Source organism: Chrysochloris asiatica, unplaced genomic scaffold, assembly GCF_000296735.1.
Source record: "Chrysochloris asiatica unplaced genomic scaffold, ChrAsi1.0 scaffold00039, whole genome shotgun sequence".
NCBI classification, from domain to species: domain Eukaryota; kingdom Metazoa; phylum Chordata; class Mammalia; order Afrosoricida; family Chrysochloridae; genus Chrysochloris; species Chrysochloris asiatica.
Genome location: NW_006408557.1, coordinates 10,814,036 through 10,833,517, shown reverse-complemented (window position 1 = coordinate 10,833,517; position 19,482 = coordinate 10,814,036). Strand labels below are relative to the sequence as shown.

The 19,482-nt window shown below is 39.5% G+C and overlaps 1 protein-coding gene across 1 annotated transcript in view; it reads left to right on the top strand.

Moving 5' to 3' along the window:
* Positions 1–19,482, top strand: part of RALGAPA2 (Ral GTPase activating protein, alpha subunit 2 (catalytic)) — a 535,657-nt gene that overhangs the window by 193,924 nt on the left and 322,251 nt on the right. Inside the window, exons 17-18 of the mRNA XM_006860649.1 lie at positions 8,780–8,920; positions 13,109–13,206. Of these exons, the coding sequence (XP_006860711.1) occupies positions 8,780–8,920; positions 13,109–13,206 (239 nt within the window). The remainder of the gene's footprint in view (positions 1–8,779; positions 8,921–13,108; positions 13,207–19,482) is intronic.

The following is a 19,482-nucleotide window of genomic DNA, read 5'->3' as shown; positions in this document are numbered from 1 at the left end:
TGACGGAGCTAAATGAGCTGGAGTTAGACCTACACTCCGTACTGAGAGGAGGGCAGGCTTTCGAAATGTCTGAGAAGGAATTTAGAAAAATGATTATAAAATGTATCAAAACCCTTTACAATGGAGTTGAGAAAAATAAGAAGTCAGGAAAGCGCTATAGGAACAATCAAAATAAGATAGATAGAGCATTGGAAACAATTCAAAACCTGCAGAAAGAGGTCAAATGATTAATAATAGAATATCAGAAATGGAGAATACATTGAAAGGGGAGATGGGTAGAATTGAGGAGATGGAAACTAGAACTAGTGAGCTGGAAGATAACTCTCTCAATACTACTAAGATAGAAGAGCAGGCAGTGAAAAGGATAAAAAATCTGAAGAAGGTCTAAGATTCATGTTGGACAACATGGAGAGGAATAACATAAGGATTATCAGTATTCCAGAACAGGAAGAATCACACAAGTCCACAGAGGAGATAGTTGAAGAGATTCTGGAAGAAAATATCCCTAACATCCTGAAAAGCGAAAAAATAAGCATTCAAGAAGCTCAAAGAACCTCTGGAAAGATCGATCCTAAAGGAAAACCATCAAGACATATAATAATCAAACTCTCCAAACTCAAAGATAATGAGAGAATCCTGAAAGCACCTTTGGAAAAGAGAAGTGTAACATACAAAAGGCAATCAAATCAGATTAAGCTTGGATCTCTCACCAGAAACCATGCAGGCAAGAAGGCAATGGGGAGACGTATATAAAACCCTGAAAGAAAAAAATCTGCCAATCAAGAATCCTCTACCCAGCAAAGCCATCAATCAAATATGAAGATGTAATCAAAACATTCCAGGGTAAACAGAAACTAAGGGATTTTGCCAAGGCCAGCCCTGTGCTGCAAAACATCCTAAAGGGAGTTCTGTGGACTGAGAACCAACATGGCCGCATCATCAGGAACTCAGTTGACAAATGGAAAAGTTGAGAACAGAATAAAACTATAAGAACAAATTCAGAGTATTTGGGAGGTCAGACTATGATCAAAACAATTACAATTTGATAGAAGGTAAACACACAGAAACAGAGATCCAGGTGGTGAGAAGGTCAGGTAGATTACAGGATAAAATAGACTGTCTTAAATGGAGGGAACAGTTAATGGAATATAAGGTAACCACAATGATGGGGGTTGGGTGGGAAGTTTAGGTGGAGGTGGAGGGAGGCAGTGGTAGAGCATGGGCAGAGACATCGTAGTTTAGGTGTTGGGGAGGGCAATACAAGAAGAGGGAGGGCGTGGAAGAACAAGGTAGATAGAGGAACACTGTGACAGGTTTGCATGGGCTAAGTAGAACAGAGTTTAAGTAGTGATGCATGCTTAACCTTGGAACAACAAGGCTCTGTGATACACAGATCTAGGCATGGTTTGAAGAGGGGAAATAATACTAAGATGCTTGACTGTCTTATGAATATTGCTTTCCCTTGCCTACTATTGTGAAGTAGACACTTGAGTGGGATAGAAAGGAATGTCGGGAATCATGATTACAGAAAACTTTTAAGTCCATCTTCAGCCTGTAACTGATTGGAATACCTAAAAGAGGTTCTAGAACTTGCCCAGTGAAATAGGCCTCTTGCAAAGCCTTTGCAGAGTATAGGACCTTAGGTGGACCTGAATCCTGTCAAAAACTTTATGAGGTGGGACATCCCCACTAAAAAGGACAAGCAGACCATCCTGGAACAATTAGAGCAACAGAAGATACATCTTCAAAGAAAGATCATCAGGAAAAACCCAAAATAAAAATGTCAGTGTGACTGGCTACTGAAAGAATAAGCAAGCTGTTCGCTAGGCAACCATCAAGGCAAGCAATCAAGTTCCTTCAGGACAAACCCCCCTCTAAGACTGAAGCTCAAAGGGAACACATAAACAGGCATATAAGCTTGCTGGTGACCACATGGTCTACTGGTGAGTGAAAGAGGGAGAAAGACAGCAATGAAGAAATAAGCTGACTTCAACCACAGTCTATTGACTCCCATTGACGTGGAAATGAGAGAGAGAAGAGGAAGGGCTGGTTGGGCCAAAGTGTGGTGAGACCTGGGGACACCTGAATCCATGGACAAGGACATAGCCACAGAGTGTTAGAGCTGAGAGTGAAACATCAAGCTTATATGAAGTGAGGAGAGATGCACAAGAACACCAAACTTGCAGATAGTTCCCATTTGATCTAGCCTCGATGTCTTGACAATGAGAACTCAACTAGAGGAAGATTAAAAAAAAAAAAAAAATTTTTTTTTATGAAGAAAACAGGGAAAATTGCTATAATTGATGAACCTGATATATACTCATGGAGGTAGTAACTCTAAATAGCAACAGAGAGGTAAGAATTCTTCACATCATGTATCAATGCTATCCCCTCTGTACACAAGGTAGATAGGGATGGGTAATTTAGCTATTTGCTACCTAAAATGATCCAAGAAGAATAAAGTCCTTGACAACCTCAATCTCTTCTCCATTGATAAGAATGCTGTTTATTGGTCCAGTGGTGAGGATTTTTGTTTTCTTTACATTGAGTTGTAATCCATACGTAAGGCTGTGCTCTTTGATCTTCATCAGTAAATATTTTCATTCCTCTTCACTTTCAGCAAGCAAGGTTGTATCATCTGCATATCTCAGGTTGTTAATAAGTCTTCCTCCAACCCTGAGACCACATTTTCCTTCATAGAACCCAGCTTCTCATATTATTTGCTCAGCACATATATTGAACAAGAATGGTAAAAGAACACAACCCTGTCGCACACCTTTCCCAATTTTAAAACATTCAGTGTTCCCATGCTCTGTTCGAACAACTGCCTCTTGGTCCAGGTACAGCTTTCTCAGAAGTACAATTAAGTACTTCTTCTTGGATCAACTATCAACACTCGCGGAAGCAGCAGTCAAGAGATCAGATGACGTATTGCATTGGGCAAATCTGCTGCACAGGAACTTTTTAAAGTATTGAAGAGCAGAGATGTCAGCTTGAGGACTAAGGTGCGCCTGACCCAAGCCATGCTATTTTCAGTAACCTCATATGGATGCGAAAGCTGTACAGTGAATAAGGAAGATAGTAGAAGAATTGATGCCTTTGAGTTGTGGTGTTGGAGGAGAATACTGAAAGTGCCATGGACTGCCAAAAGAACCAATAGATCTGTTTTGGAAGAAGTGCAAACAGAGTGCTCCTTGGAGGCCAAGATGGCTAGGCTTCATCTCTCCTACTTTGGACTCATTGTCCGGAGAGAACAGTCGCTGGAGAAGGATGTCATGCTGGGTAAGGTGGAGGGTCAGAGAAAAAGAGGAAGACCCCCAATGAGATGGATCAGCCAGGTGACATCATTGATGGCATCAAGTGTGGCGGCAGTAGTGAGGTTGGCCCAGGATCGGACATTGTTTCGTTCTGCTGTGCATGGGGTCGCTGTGAGTCGGTTCCGACTTGATGGCACCTGACAACAACAACAACAACCTAAAATGAAGGGAGATAAAGGCACGAAGTGATTGACTCACAAGGTTTCAAGAGGGAGTTTAGTTTAAGAGTATATGGACTTAGAAAGAGTTCCCACTGAATAGTTTTCATCTTGTCTAGATGGGTCTTATTAAAAGAGATGGGGATAAGATTCGGATGATTCAATAGTGAGTAATTGTTATCATGACTAATTATGACTGTCACAATTTTTATAACAAAAGTTGGGTAGCAGTTAATCGTACTGTCCAGAAACAAAGGACCCTGGGACCATCAAGGGAGAAAAGCACAAGCAGAATGTGGGACCTTATCCAGAGAATCAGTGACACCAGAGAGGGAGGCAGAAATGGGGACATGGAGAGAGGAAGCGGCTGAGGACTCTAGATTCACGGGAAGAGAGGGACTAAGAGATAGTGGCCAGGAGGCAGACGTGCAGAATGTGCTCTTTGGTAGTGTAAATTACTATATGTGCCTGAGTGCTTTAAAAAAACCTCCAAAACCTTAACTGATGGTACGTGGAGGGGTTTGTAATCATTGTGATGAAATAAGTTGTATGATTTGTTGAATGTAAAACTGATGATCTGCCCTGTAATCTTTCACTCAATCCACAATAAAAACTTAAAGAAAAATTATCCCAAAATTAAAAATTGTAAAGAGCAGGCTTGGTGATCAGATGGAGAGTCGTGGCACCTCTAAGTGTATAGCTCTTATTCATTCTTCAGGCCTGCAACTAAACTCACCATCACTGCTTAACTCGGAGTCACACTCTAGGGGAAAATAACACCAAGAAAGTATGCATTTCTTCAAACAGTCAGCCATATGAAATCAGAAGGGTAGCATTTGCCCAGGAGTTAAGCTCAGAAGGCAGGAATGGATAGGAAAGAAGGGCAAATGGGGAAAAAAATGTTCAGGAAGGAAGTGGGAAGAGTGTGCTTTACATTGTGGGGACTACAATCAAATGTGTTAGAATTATTAATGGAAAACCAATTTACTCTGCATACTTTAATTCACATCACACTAGAAAAAAGAAAAGAAAAACAATAAATTCTGATCAGTCTCAGAATTGTACTGAGAATTATTGTTTTAAGTCAAGTCAGTTCTGATTCATAGAGACCTGTATAAGGTTTCTGAGGAGTGGATGATGGGTTTGAACTGCCAACCTTGCAGTTAGCAGTTCAGTACTTATTCTACAGTGCCACTCCAGGACTCTCATTTAACTAAGGTTCTGGGGAAGTTAAACGTAGCTATGTAGATGTAATGTCATGGCTCTATTACTGAGTATGGAATCGAGTGAGGACACAACAGTGGAGTTTGCATTCAGTGTACCATGTGGCAAGTTTTGTTGGAGGGTATGACCAGGAGGGACAAAGGAACAAGTCTTATGTTAGCACAGGGGCTGGCTGCATGATCTTTCCTGGAGGTCTCCAAGAAGGTTTCTCAAGGAACACTGCATAGGAACGCCAGGTAGGAGGAGAGCCACAGGTACCGAGTAATTTGGCATTGCTTGAGAATAAAGTGGGCCAGAGCTTTGACAGCGGAGTCCTTGCATAGGATTGACGTAAGGGAAATTCTGTATTTCTGCCTGAGGTACACCTTTGTCCCTGTAATGATAGCACCTCAGCAGGTGTTTAACTGGTTTACACAGATCTGTGTTTAGAAGATGGAAGTAAAGGTAGCCAAAGGGAGCAGTGACCAATTACAAGTTTCAGCGTAGTGGTTATGAATTGGGCTGCGAACGGCAAGGTCAGTAGTTTGAAATTACCAGCTGTTCCGTGGGAGAAAGAGGAGGCTTTCTGCTCCCGTAAAGATTTACAGCCTCGGAAACCCTGTACAGGGTCACTATGAGTCGGAATCGACTCCACGGCACATAACCCTCCCCCCCATAGCATAGTGGTTACGAGTTAGGCTGCTAACATCAAGGTCAGCAGTTTGAAACTACCAATATTTCCATGGGAGAAAGATGAGCCTTTCTGTTCCGTAAAGATTTACAACCTTGAAAACCCTGTGTAGGGTCACTGAGTTGGAACCGACTCTACAACACACAACCATCACCCACCTTTACAAGAATCGGAAGTCCTGGTGTGGCGCTGTGGGTGAATGTGCTAGACTTCAAGGTCAGTTTGAACTAAAAGGTTGGTTCAATCTCACCAACCACTCCTTGGAGACCTTATATAGGGTTGCTGTGAGACCTTATATAGGGCCGCTATGAGTCAGAACCGACTCGACAGCACTTAACAACAACAATTACAATAATCTAGGCAAAATACAGTGAAAACTGAAATCAGTAACTCTAGAGAAAGGATGGATCCTTCTTCAGTGTCTGGGTAGTTTTGAGAGATTAAGATGAACTGCAGCTAGGAGAGAGTTCATTTTCTAGGAAAGAATGCCTTAGTCTACTATTGTAGTCTAGTCAGTTCCAACTTTTAGTGACCCCCTGGTAGCATAATGGTTACAAATCGGGCTGCAAACCTTTCGGTCAGCAGTTCAAAACTACCAGCTGTTCCACGGAGAAAGATGAGGCTTTCTACTCCCGTAAAGATTTACAGCCTCAGAAACCCTGTACAGGGTTACTATGAGTTGGAACTGACTCCACGACACATCAGGACCACAATAGGATAGAGTAGAACGCAGTGCAAGGACCATGGGTCTGAAGAACTTATGGCTCTTCTTGATTATAGTGACATCCTCTGTGAGACTGGCTCTTTTATAAGCCTCCTCTTCCCCCCAACACCACAAACTGACTAACCTCTTAGGTAAGTCACAGACACCATATTCCCATAGTAAACTGTCCAATCCCTGCAAAGGGTTTCACCCACCTTATTTGCATAGTTAACTGTCCAATCCCTTTGTAAAATTGTGGCCTAGAAAATCATCTTGGCAAAACTGTGAACCCAGGGCCAGAAATGCCATACATAAAAAGAAACCAGTTGTACTGCAGTGATATAAAACATTAGTTATAAGTTTTATGAGGACTTATGAGGTTATAAATTCTATTGTGGTGCTGTAAGATAACCATTCAACCCACAAGGTCAATTTGAACTGCAAGGTTGGCAGTTCAAACTCATCAACTCTTTGGAAACCCTATACAGAGTTGCTAAGAGTCAGAACCGACTCGATGGCACTTACCAGTAACAATAACACAGATCTTTACAGGAACCGAAAGCCTCATCTTTTTTTTACAAGGTACACCTGGTGGATTTGAACTACCATCCTTGTGGTTAGCAGCCCAATGTTTAACCCATCACACTACCACAACTCCTTCTAGAAGAGTGTGGTGGTTATGTGCCGTGGAGTCGGTTCCAACTCACAGCGATCCTGTACAGGGTTTCCTAGGCTGTCATCTTTAAGGGAGCAAAAAGCCTCATCTTTCTCCCGCAGAACAGCTGGTAGTTTCAAACTGCTGACCTTGTGATTCACAGCCCAATTCATAACCACTAGTTTGTAATAATGCTGCAAACTGTGGTTTCCTTTTTATTTAGTTTAGATATAGGATCTCTAGAAATGCCAGGTAAATTTTTTTTTTTTTTTTATGCTTCAGTGGTCATTTCAGTCATGCATTTAGCATTTAGTAAGCTAGTATTAGTTCCAGAAGTGGGAGAAGAACCATCTATCAGTCTAAAGGTGATTACTGTGTGCTGTGGAGATTGGACATAGCTCCACTTCTCAACTTTTTTTCACCTGTTCTGACACCTGCTGTCCTCCCTATGTTGATATCTACTTCTGTGCTGTGTTTGGTAACTTGTTGCTGTAGCCACCCAGAAATCTCAGTCCACATTCAAAATTTTGTGGTTTATTAGGAAAGTAATAGGCTACATCTTGAGATCAGGATCAACTTGGAAATAACAGGAACAACTCAGAAAATAATTTGTCAAGACTGCTTTCAACCTAGAAAGCTCTCAGCTACTTGGCAGTACTACCTTGCAGGCCGTACTTGGCTCTAAATTGCTGGGCCCTGTTCCGGCCTGGATTTTGCTGTTGGGCCCTCCTTGGGCACGTGGTACAGTTCATGGCTCCACTGTCCAGTGCACAGTGTCATCCCACTCTGCCAGCAGGCCTTCCGTCCAAAGGCATTCAGCACTTCTTTTCTTTGTGTCTGAAATCCTACTGCGGCTGTCTTGCTCCATGGGCTGGGAAACATTCTACTGCTATCTCTGGCCAGTCTCCTAGGTCTCACTGCTTGTACTGTCTTGCATCACCCAAAGATGTGCCATCTCGAGCCGTCGCCACTGTTAATAGCTCTTTTTGTCTATTGGATCTAGGAAATTCTCAGTGTAAGGACTGTGAGTCCACAAAGAACTCACGGCTCTTCGTAATTGTAGTGAGTCCTTCTTCATCCTCTGTGGGACTGGCTCTTTTATAAGCCACATCTTCACACCAAGACCCCAAACTACTCTCTTAGATAGGTCACAGGCACTGTATTCACACAGTAAACTGTCCAATCCTTGCAGGAGTTTTACCCACTTGATTTGCTTAGTTAATTATCCAATTCCTTTGTCAGGCTGTGGCTTAGAAAATCATCTTGGCAGAACTGTGAACCCAGGGTCAGAAAGGCCTTACATAAAGAGAAACTAGTTGCACTGCAGTATTGTAAACCATTAGCTATAAAGTTTATGTTAGACAGTTGTACATTTGCCTATTAAAAGGAGTAGTGAACTTGAGATTCCCATGTTTCCCTGTATTTTCCCTTAGTTGAATATGTATACATACTAATGTGTGTGTGTCTGTGTTACTTTCCACTCTCTTCACCTGTAAATGGCCCAATCCGTGCATCTGCTGTTCCTTGGCGTGATTATTCCTGAAACTTCAAATAACTTTTACATTTCTTAACCACTGTTGTCAAGGAGCCCTGGTGGCGCTATAGGATAAACCCTGGACTGCTAACCACAATGTCAGTAGTTCAGATCCTTCACCTGAAAGAAAGATAAGGTTGTTTACTCCCATAAAGATTTATAGTTTTGGAAATTGTACATAGAATTGCTGTGTGTTGGAATAGATACAGTGGCATTGACTTTGACTTGCTTGTGTTTTGTTTTTAACAATTTTGTTGTATTGTCTTTTTCTATTTTCTTTGATTTAATAAAAAGTATGGGTATACTTTTTAGAATTTAACAGGAAATGTTTTCTTGGAATGGAATGTCAGGGTTCAGTATAGGAAATTTTATAATAAATGCAGATTGTTGTGATGCATAATGCTTTTTTTTTTTTTGAAAACAGCACTTATCATTTCATTTGTAGAATCATCTGCTTCAATTGTTGAAACTATTTGTAAAATTTTGAAAGACATTCCTGTGTTTGTGTTAACTGACAGAAGTGGAAGAGTATCAACAGTCAGAAAATGCCACTGGAGCGGAAGCCAGTCACCTGGTGGTAGAGCAGCCACATCAGCAGATTCTTCGGAGCAGCAGCACGTCAGATATCACTGAGCAGCTGTACTCAAATGCTTCTCAAGGTACGTAATACCTTAAGTTCTTAAGACATGACTGTAGATTCTGAGTGCAAAAAAAAAAGGCTGCATGTATATTGTTGTCTATGTTTATTTTAGCTAATTTATTTGAAAAGAGTTTATTCTTTAATTTGATGGAAAGGATGTAATTCTTGGCAATGAAATACATTCACTATTTATCTAAATATACGTTGTTGTTAAGTGCTGTTGAGTCAATTCAAATTCATAGAGGGTTTCCTAGAAGCAGCTGGTGGGTTTGAACCACTGACCTTGTGGTTCACAGTCTGATGCTTATCCTACAAAGCCACGCCAGAAGTCTGTACCGCACACATAAACATGAGGATGAGTCAAAAACTATCTGCACTCTGGTTACATCAGAACACCTATCCAACATCCCTGGCTGATTACAACACTGAATGTGCGCGTGGAATGATTCTATCCAATAGATGAGTGACAGTGGATTGTGTCAAAATCATTTGCAGATCAGCCATGGCTCTGCCTATGAAATAATCCATGGCAGACTTGGCTTCTAAAAGCTTGTGTGAGATGGGTACCGAAACAGCTCACAGAAGAGCATAAATAGAAGCATTTGGACATCTGAAAATAAAATATGGACCAGTAACATAAAGGAAAGTAAACGTTTCTTAAAGAAAATCATTACTGATGACGAGACATGGGTTCATCACTAAAAGCCTGAGAGTAAATGACAGAGTGTGGAATGGAAACATCCTCAATGGCAGACCAAGAAAAAGTTAAAAAGTCAACCATAACCTGGAAAATTGATGCTTACAGTTTTCTGAAATTCTCAAGGGCCAGTATTGGAATACTACTAACAAAAATGTTCAGCAATGAACAGTGCTCATTATAGTGAGATGCTCGCTAAAGAGCTGAAGCCCAAACTTTGGATTAAATGCAGAAGATGGCTATCTAAGGGCTTTGTGATCTTGCATGACAATGCACATCTGCACACCTCTGCTCACACTATTGACACTCTGCAAAAACTTCGTTTTGAGATGTTAAAGCCTCCTTCTTATAGTCCTGACCTTGCTCCATCGGACTTTTACTTACATGGTCTCCTGAAAGCAACCTATTGAGGACAAAGATTCACCTTTGATGAAGAAGTGAAGACAGCAGTGTGGCCTAGTATATTTTTAATAAGGAAATATAAAAGTTTGTTGGCAGATGCATAAAGTGTATTGAAAAACAAGGAGATTATGTTGAAAAATGATGTATTCATCTGTTCTTAAAGTTGATTAAAATAAATTCTACAACCAGAGTGTAGATAATTTTTGATTCGTTTATCTCTATCTATCTATCTATCTATCTATCTATCTATCTAACTATCTATCTATAATTTTACATATGTATGTATTATGAGTATATGTGGACTACTGGTGTGGTGCTGTAGGATCAGCACTAGACTGTAAACCACAAAGTCAGCAGTTCAAACCCATCATCTGCTCCTCAGAAACCCTACATAGGGTTGATATGAGTCAGAACCAACTCAACAGCACTTAAGAAAAATAATATGTATATATGCTTGTGTGTGTGTATGAGAGAGAGAGTGTGTGTATGAAGTCCTATGGTACTATAGGATATACAGTAAACCACAAAGTTGGTTTGAACACCAAGGTCAGCAGTTTGAACTCAATAGCCGTTCCTTGGAAACCGTATACAGGGTCACTATGAGTCAAGACTGACTCAAAGACACTTAACAACAATAGTGTGTATATATATATTAATACATACATGCATATATATATTGCTATTGTTGTTGAGTTGGTTCTGATGCATAGTACCTCTATATAGAGATTCTAAGAGGGACCTGGTGGGTTTGAACCACCGATATTGGGATTAGTAGCTTATCTTACAGCACCACCCCAGAACTCCTTTTTTCCCACAAGGACGTTCTTTTTTGGCATGTTTGAGGTAAAGAAAAAAGTCCATAGTAGCTGTAAGTAAGAGGCTAGGTCAAATTAGGTAGAACATAAGGTGATAGGATGGATTAGGGAACATGGAAGGGTTGTGAGGGACGTAGTAAAAGTTCAAAGTACCTCTTCACAGGAATTAGAATGAAGATTTGACCTGTCTTTGAAGTTTATCGGTAGCTTGAGGTTGATAACAATAATTTAGTAGCATTAATTAACACAATTTCTCCAGCAACTTTCTTTAACAGCTGGGTGTAGAAGGCAAAGAAGCAGATGGATCCATGAACAGTGAATACTGTGTTTTACTCTGAGAACACATTTAAATTGTGTCTAATGTCAAGACTATGCATCCGCTCCTCACTTTTACCAGTGAACAGGGCTAGGTTGCCCAGGCACTATGGGAAACTTCGGGAACCAAATGCTCCTTAGGCTGCAGAAGCCATTTCAAAGGAGGACCATGGGGCTGCTCCCTTCCCTGCTGCCTCCTACAGCTGCCGTCTGCAGTTCTCTAGATGCACAATGACTTCAAAACTTTATGTGAGCAGGTCTGCTTGTGCCAATTCAAACCGCAGGCAGAGATTATTGGCTCAGGATTTACAGCCAGGAGGGGACCTGTTGTTGTTGAGTGCTGTCCAATCTGTTCTGACTCAGTGACCCTGTATAGTGTTTTCGAGGAGTGACTGTTGGATTTGAATGACCAACCTTGCGATTCACAGCCCAGAGCTTTCCTACAGCGCCATACCAGGAGTCCAGGAAGGGACCTTCCCAACCCCAAATTGCTTGGAATTCTTGCTGACCATGCCCACCCACCTAGGACCACTATTCACTGGCTCAAGCCATCTCCAAGAGAACAAACTACATCTGTGGTGAAGTGACTACTGTGTATCCCATGTACTTGAGCTTTGCTCATGTATCAGGCCTTCTGCTAGCTTGCAGCCTGGCAGGGATTAGGGAGGTGTGCCTGTTAATGCTATTAATGGTGTGAGAATCGGGCCATATTTTTTTGGTTTTATTTTAGACTTTATTCAAATCCAAGACTGGGTTGGGTAGGGGTTGGATAGGATCCTTACTTGGCTTTAAGGTGATTTACGTGGATTTTTCACTATTGTTGCAAATGTGAAATGTCATATAACGAGGTAGTCAATACGTAGGGAATATGTGTATCTATCCTTTAAGGAGCTGTGGTAGCGTAGTGGTTACTAATCAGGCTGCAAACCTTAAGGTCAGCGGTTCGAAACTACCAGCTGCTCCGCGGGAGAAAGATGAGGCTTTCTACTCCTGTAAAGATTTACACCCTCGGAAACCCTGTACAGGGTCGCTATGGGTCGGAACCGACTCGACGGCACTTAACAACAACAACAACAATCCTTTAGATTTAGTTTCACAGGTCATCTACGATATGAACCAATTTATTTACCTACAAGTTACCTTATATAACAATGTTGAGGTTATGCTTGTCTCATAAAATGCGATTCTCTTAAGAAAAGATAATTTTAGATGTTTGGGAAATGTGTTATCTGAAAGCTCTGAAATGTGTTCTATGAAAGCTTTTGTATAAGATTGTTGTGGTTTTATTTTTCTTAAATATGTGGCAGAGTTCACTTGTGGTCTGGCGATTTCTTACCGAAAGTTTTAAAATGCCATTCATATTTTAAAATAATCACATGACTTCCAATTTTCTTTTTTCTTGTTGTGATTTTGGTTAGTTATAATTTTCTAGGACTTTGTTTAGTTTTTAAAAATTTATTGGCATCAGATTATTCATAAAGTCTTGTATGATCTTTTTACTGTTTGTAGGTGCTATAATGATGTTCTCTCTTTTTTTTTTTAACCACTACTGATAATTATTACCTGTTCTTTCTCTCATAAGTCTTTAATTTCAAGCAATACTGGAACCCCCTGCATGTGCTGCTCCCTTCCTCATGCCAGCTTACCTGGCTAACCCAGGTAGCTATTTTCCGAGAAATGTACCTCAGGGCCCTAGAAATGTTTCATCACCCTCCCATGTGATAACATAATGAGGCAAGTAGACTTATTGGTAAACTGGATAGTGTCTGCCATGATGAACGGCATCTTAAAAGTTCTGTGAGCAAAAGAGACCAAGTCTGTTGTTAGGATCTCTGCCCCATAGCTGCCAGTTTATAACCCCCATTTATACTTGTCTTATGATAACTAAATTTAATAATCACTTACACATAAATATTGTTTTCCAAATTGTATATATCTGAAATATTCTTCTGTTGATTTTTCCCAACCACAGCTCTAGGTCTAAAGATAGAGAATGCACAGAGCTCAAGTTTTTCAGACACTAAGCCTGTTCAAGAAAATAAAGGAATTATGAAGAAAGAACATGAAGGAGTAACAGTAAGGTGTTTTCAAACCATGTCATACTGTCATTAAAAATAAACCTTTGGATTATTGACATAGTAAATAAATTTATTGGTGACACTGATGCTTTTCTCTTAAAAAATAACTTTTTTTCATAAATAGTGGCAAATGACATGGAGATCTTTTTTTTTTTTTTTTTGGAAGTTTTTTATTGTGAATTGAGTGATAGTTTACCTGGGAGAACATCAGCTTTACATTCATCCTATCGTATTTCATTTCATTGCAATGGTAACAATCCCTTCCATGTATCATCATTCAACAGCATTTGCTTCCATTCTCTTTGTTTTTTGATGTACACCAAAGTACTCATTCAAACAACCAAAGGGTATACCCTGGAAGCCTGCCCCTCAGCCGCCAGCACACAGCCCTTTTCCCTCTCTGAGTCCAGAGTCCGCAGCTATTCCATCTCTCTATGACATGGAGATCTTTTAAGGTCTTGCTTGCTTTCTACATACAATATTGCTGTCACATTACAAAAATTGAAAAATAGAATAGATTCTCTCTTTTTAAATGAGTCTACTTGCTTATGAGACATGTAAGATAGCATATGACAGCATTTCAATGTTAATCTCCAGCTGATAAGTACTTGGAAATGTTTTGTTATGTTGTTGTTGTTTGGTGCTGTCAAGTCAATTCTAACTCATAGTGACCCTAAGCACAACAGAATGAAACACTGGCATACTCATAATTGTTGTTACACTTGAGCCCATTGCAGCTGCCACTATGCTAATCCAGCTCACTGGAGGTCTTCCTCTTTTTTGATGACCCTCTATTTTACTAAGCATGATGTCCTCATCCAGGGACTGGTATCTCCTGAGACCCTGTCCAAAGTATGAGAGACGAAGTCTCACCATCTTGGCTTCTAAGGAGCATTCTGGTTGTACTTCTTCTAACATAGATCTGTTCTTCTGGAGGTCCATGATACCTTCGGTATTCCTCTCTAACACCACAACTCATATGCATCATTACTTCTACAGCCTTACGTATTCATTGTCCAACTTTCACATGCATATGAGGCTATTGAAAATGCCATGGCTCGAGTCAGGTATACGTTAGTCCTCAAACATGTATCTTTGCTCTTGAACACATTAAAGTGCTCTTCTGCAGCAGATTTGCCTAATGTAATACATTGTTTGATTTCTTGGCTGCTGCTTGCATGAGTGTTAATTGTGGATCCAAGCAAAACGAAATCTTTGACAACCTCAATCTGGTCTCCAGTTATTATGATGTTATTTATAGGTCCAGCTATAAGGAACCTTGTTTTCTTTACATTGAGATGCAATCCATACTGAATTCTGTAGTAAGTGTTTAAGTCCTCTTCAGTAAGCAGGGTTGTATCATCTGCATGTTTCAGGTTGTTAATGAGTTGTCCTACAATCCTGATCCCAAATTCTTCTTCATATAATCCAGTTTCTCAGATTATTTGCTCAGCATATAGATAGAATAAGTATGGTGAAAAAATACAACCCTGATGTACACCTTTCTTGATTTTAAATCATTCATTGTTCTCTTGTTGTGTTTGAACAACTGCTTTGTGATCTATGTACAGGTTTCTCATGAGCATAATTAAATGTTCTGGAATACAGTTCTTCACAGTGTTATTCATAGCTTGTCATGATCTACATGATCCACCAGCCTTTCAATAGTCAATAAAATACAAGTAAGCATCTTCCTTGTATTATCTGCTTTCAGCCAAGATCCACCTGATATCAACAATGGTATCCTTCGTGCCTTGTGTGTTTTTGAATCCAGCTTGAATTTCTGACATCTCTGTCTATGTACTAGTGCAGCTGTTTTAAAACTATCTTTAGCAAAATGTGACTTGCATGTGATATTATGATACTGTTATAGGCTGTCTTTGGTTCACTTTCTTTGGAATGGGCGAAAATACAGATCTTGTCTAATCCAATGTCCTGGTAGCTGTCTTCCAAATTTCTTGAAATAGATGAGTGAGCACCTCTAGTGCTGCATCAGTTTATTGAAAGATTTCAGTTTGTATTCTGTCATTTCCTGAAACCTTGTTTTGCCAATATTTTCAGTACTGCTTGGACGTCAGTACTATTAGTCCTTTATCATACACTACCTCTTAAAATGGTTGAACATCCACCATTTCTTTTTGGTACAGTGTCTCTGTATACCTTCCATCTTCTGATGCTTTCTACATCATGCAAATTTTGTGCATAGAATCCTTTTTTTTTTTTTTTTTTTTAAATTGACCTTTGATTTTCTTCTTCAGTTCTTTCAACTTAAGCAATCCTGAGCACATTCTTTCCTTATCAATTCCTAACTCCAGCTCTTTGCACATTTCATTATAATACTTATTTTGTCTTCTTGAGCTACCCTTTGTTATTTTTTGTTCAGCTCTTTGAATTCCTCATTTCTTTCATTTGATTTAGCATGTCTATGCTGGAGAGCAAATTTCAGAGTCTCTTCTGACACTCATTTTGGTCTTTTCTTTCTGTCTGTCTTTTTAAATTACCTCTTGCTTTCTTCCTGTATAAGGCTCTTGATGTCAGTCCATACAGCTCTTCTGGTCTGCGGTCATTAGTGTCTAATGCATCATATCTGTTCTTCAGATGGTATCCAAATTCAGGTGGGATATGTTCAAGATCATATTTTAACTCTCCTGGACTTGTTTTAATTTCCTTCAGTTTCAACTTGAACTTGCATATGGGTAGTTGATGGGTTGTTCCACAGTCTTCTCCAGACTTGATTTGGCTGCTGATACGGAGCTTTTCCACCATCTCTTCCCAGAAATGTAGTCAGTTTGATTCCTGTGTGTTCTGTTTGGTGAGGTCCATGTGTATAATCCCCTTTTATGTTGTTTAAAAAAAGTATTTGTAAAGAATATGTAATTAGTCTTGCAAAATTCTTTCATGCAATCTCCACCATCATTTCTATCACCAAGGCCATATATTCCAACTACAGATCCTTCCTCTTTGTTTCCAGTCTTCGCATTCCAATCACTAGTAATTATAAATGTGTCTTGATTGCATGTTTGATCAATTTCAGACTGAAGAAGTTGGTTGTTGTTGTTAAGTGCCATCGAGTCGGTTCCCACACATAGTGACCCTGCATAGAATTTCCAAGGAATGACTGTTGAGTCTGAACCACTGAACTTGCAGTTCAAACCGACTTTGCATTCCAGTGCTTTACTCCACACTGTAGAGTTCTTCAATTTCATCATCAGTGGCTTTAGTTGTTCATACACAAATTTGAATTATGATAGTATTAAGTGGTTTTCCTTGTAGGCATATGGATATTATCCTGTCACAGACAACGTTGTACTTCAAGATAGATCTTGAAATATTCTTTTTGAAGATGAATGCTATGCTATTCCTTTTCAATTTGTTGAGAGAATAATAAGTCATATATTTGTCAGGTTAAAAATGACCAATGCCAGTCCATTTCAACTCACTAATGCCTAGGAGATCAGTTTTTATGCATTCTGTTTCATTTTGACAACTTCAAATTTTTCTGTGGAGTCCTGTTATGACACTGTGGGCTAATGCATCAGACTGCAAAATTGTTTGAACTTCAGGGTTGGTGGTTCAAGCTCACCAGCTGCTCCTTGTATACCCTGTACAGGGTTGCTGTGGGTCAGAATCGACTTGACAGCACTTCACAATTACAATAACTTTTCTATATGGCACTGTAGGATAGAAACTGGACTGCTAACTGAAAGGTCTGTAGTTCAAACCTACCAGCACCTCCTTGGAAACCCTATACAGGGTTGTCATGAGTCAAAAGAGATTCTACAACACTTAAAAAATAAAGCAAAAACAACAACAAAAAAACAAAACAACTTCATACATTCCATGTTCTGATTATTAATGGATGTATGCAGCTGTTTTTTTGTTTTTGTTTTACATGTTGAGTTATGCCCCATCAGCAAATGAATGTCCTGAAAGTTTTACTTCATTTGCATCATCGTGGTCAACTCTCTACTCGTACTTAGATGTCTAAGCTTCCTAAGGAGCTCAACTTCTGGCCCTATATCTGACAATCTTCTGGTGCTGTTCATAATGATTTTCATCCTTCAGTACTATATCTGACACTTGTTGTTGTCAGGTGCCATCGAGTCAGAACCAACTCATAGCGACCCCGTGCATAGCAGAACAAAACAATGTCCGATCCTGGGCCATCATCACTACCATTGCCACACTTGACGCCATCATTGATGCCACCTGGCTGATCCATCTCGTTGGGGGTCTTCCTCGTTTTCTCTGACCCTCAACCTTACCCAGCATGATATCCTTCTCCAGCAACTGTTCTCTTTGGACAATGTATCCAAAGTATGAGAGACAAGGCCTAGTCATCTTGGCCTCCAAGGAGCACTCTGGTTGCACTTCTTCCAAAACAGATCTATTGGTTCTTTTGGCAGTCCATGGCACTTTCAGTATTCTCCTCCAACACCACAACTCAAAGGCATCAATTCTTGTATGATCTTCCTTATTCACTGTCCAGCTTTCACATCCATATGAGGTTACTGAAAATAGCATGGCTTGGGTCAGGCGCACCTTAGTCCTCAAGCTGACATCTCTGCTCTTCAATACTTTAAAAAGTTCCTGTGCAGCAGATTTGCCCAATGCAATACGTCATCTGATCTCTTGACTGCTGCTTCCACGAGTGTTGATAGTGTTGATAGTTGATCCAATAAGAATGAAGTCCTTGACAACTTCAGTCTCTTCTCCATTGATAAGATTGCTGTTTATTGATCCAGTGGTGAGGATTTTTGTTTTCTTTACATTGAGTTGTAATCCATATGGAAGGCTGTGCTCTTTGATCTTCATCAGTAAATATTTTAAGTCCTCTTCACTTTCAGCACTATTAGCTGACACTATTCTGCTGTTATTCATAAGGTTTCCAGTGGCTGAACATTCCAAACTAGTCGACCTCTCTTCTTTCTAGTCTTTCTTAGTCTGGACGCTCCGCTGAAAGTGTCCGTCATGGGTGAACCTGCTGGTTTTTAAAATACCGGTGGCATAGCTGCCAGCATCACAGCAATACACAAACCACCACAGTATAACAAGTGATGGAGATTCTGTTATAGTTTCTTTTAAAACAAAAACTAAAAGGGTAAAGAATATTTGCATATGATACTTGGTTAAATATAATTTTTCATTAAAAAAAAAAAGAAAAGGCAGCATACATTTCTAGAACACCCAATGCCACAGGAAGGTACAAAATAAAAAGGGAAAGTCTGTCTTTATGTGTCCAAGTTGTCAGATAACCAGGGTTAAATTTCTTGTTCTTATTTTTAAAAAAGGCTTGTACCCATATTTATATTCTGTTTTCTAACACTAAAAGCCATGAACCCATCACTCAACTTAAGAGCTACGATCTATCTAGTATTGTTGCCTGGACTTGAGAGTGTCTTCCTTTTCTCTTTCTTGTGTTCCCTCCTCCCAGAAGGTAGCGTCATCCTGGTTTTGTCGTCCAAAGAAATATTGCTTTGCTATATAGTTTTGCTATATGTTATACGTATTTATCTCTAAATTTCATATTCTTTAGTTTTACTTGTTTTCAAACTTTAAAAGTGGTATTATTGCATTCCTCCATCAGTTATTTATTTTTAAGACTCATTCACATTGAAGAATGTAGCAGTAGTTCATTAGAATTTTACCTGTAGCGTGCTAATCTACTGAATATACCACTATTAATTTTTATTGTCCTGTTGATGGACTTTCATGTTGTTTCAAGATTTTCTCTCTGATAGTTATTTAGAAGTAGAAGTCATAGGTTAGGAGAATGTTCTTTACAAGATAATGCATGTGTTTTGTAAACAGGTTGCACCAACTTGTATTTCTGCCAACAATATATAAAGAGTTTCTGTTAAACCACATTCTTTTCAACACTTGATACTGTTAGATATTTAAATATTTATGAGTCAGGTTTGTGAAAATGGCTTTCCTAAATTTTGCATTTCTTAGATTACTTATAAGGGTGAAAATCTTTCCATGATTAGGTTGACCATTTGGGTTTCATTGGTGGCCTACTGATAATTTTATTTATTTATTCATTTTCCTGTATCATTTTAGTATTTCTTTATATAGTCTGAATACTGGGGGTTTTTTTGTTTTTTTTTTTCTTAAGGTTTTTATTGTGGATTGAGTGAAAGTTTTCAGGGCACATCATCGGTTTCACATTCAAACATTCATATACCTTGTTTCATTACATTGATTATAATCCCCTCCACATACCATCAGTTAACAGAGTTTCTCTCTATCCTCTTTAGCTTTTTTTGGGGGG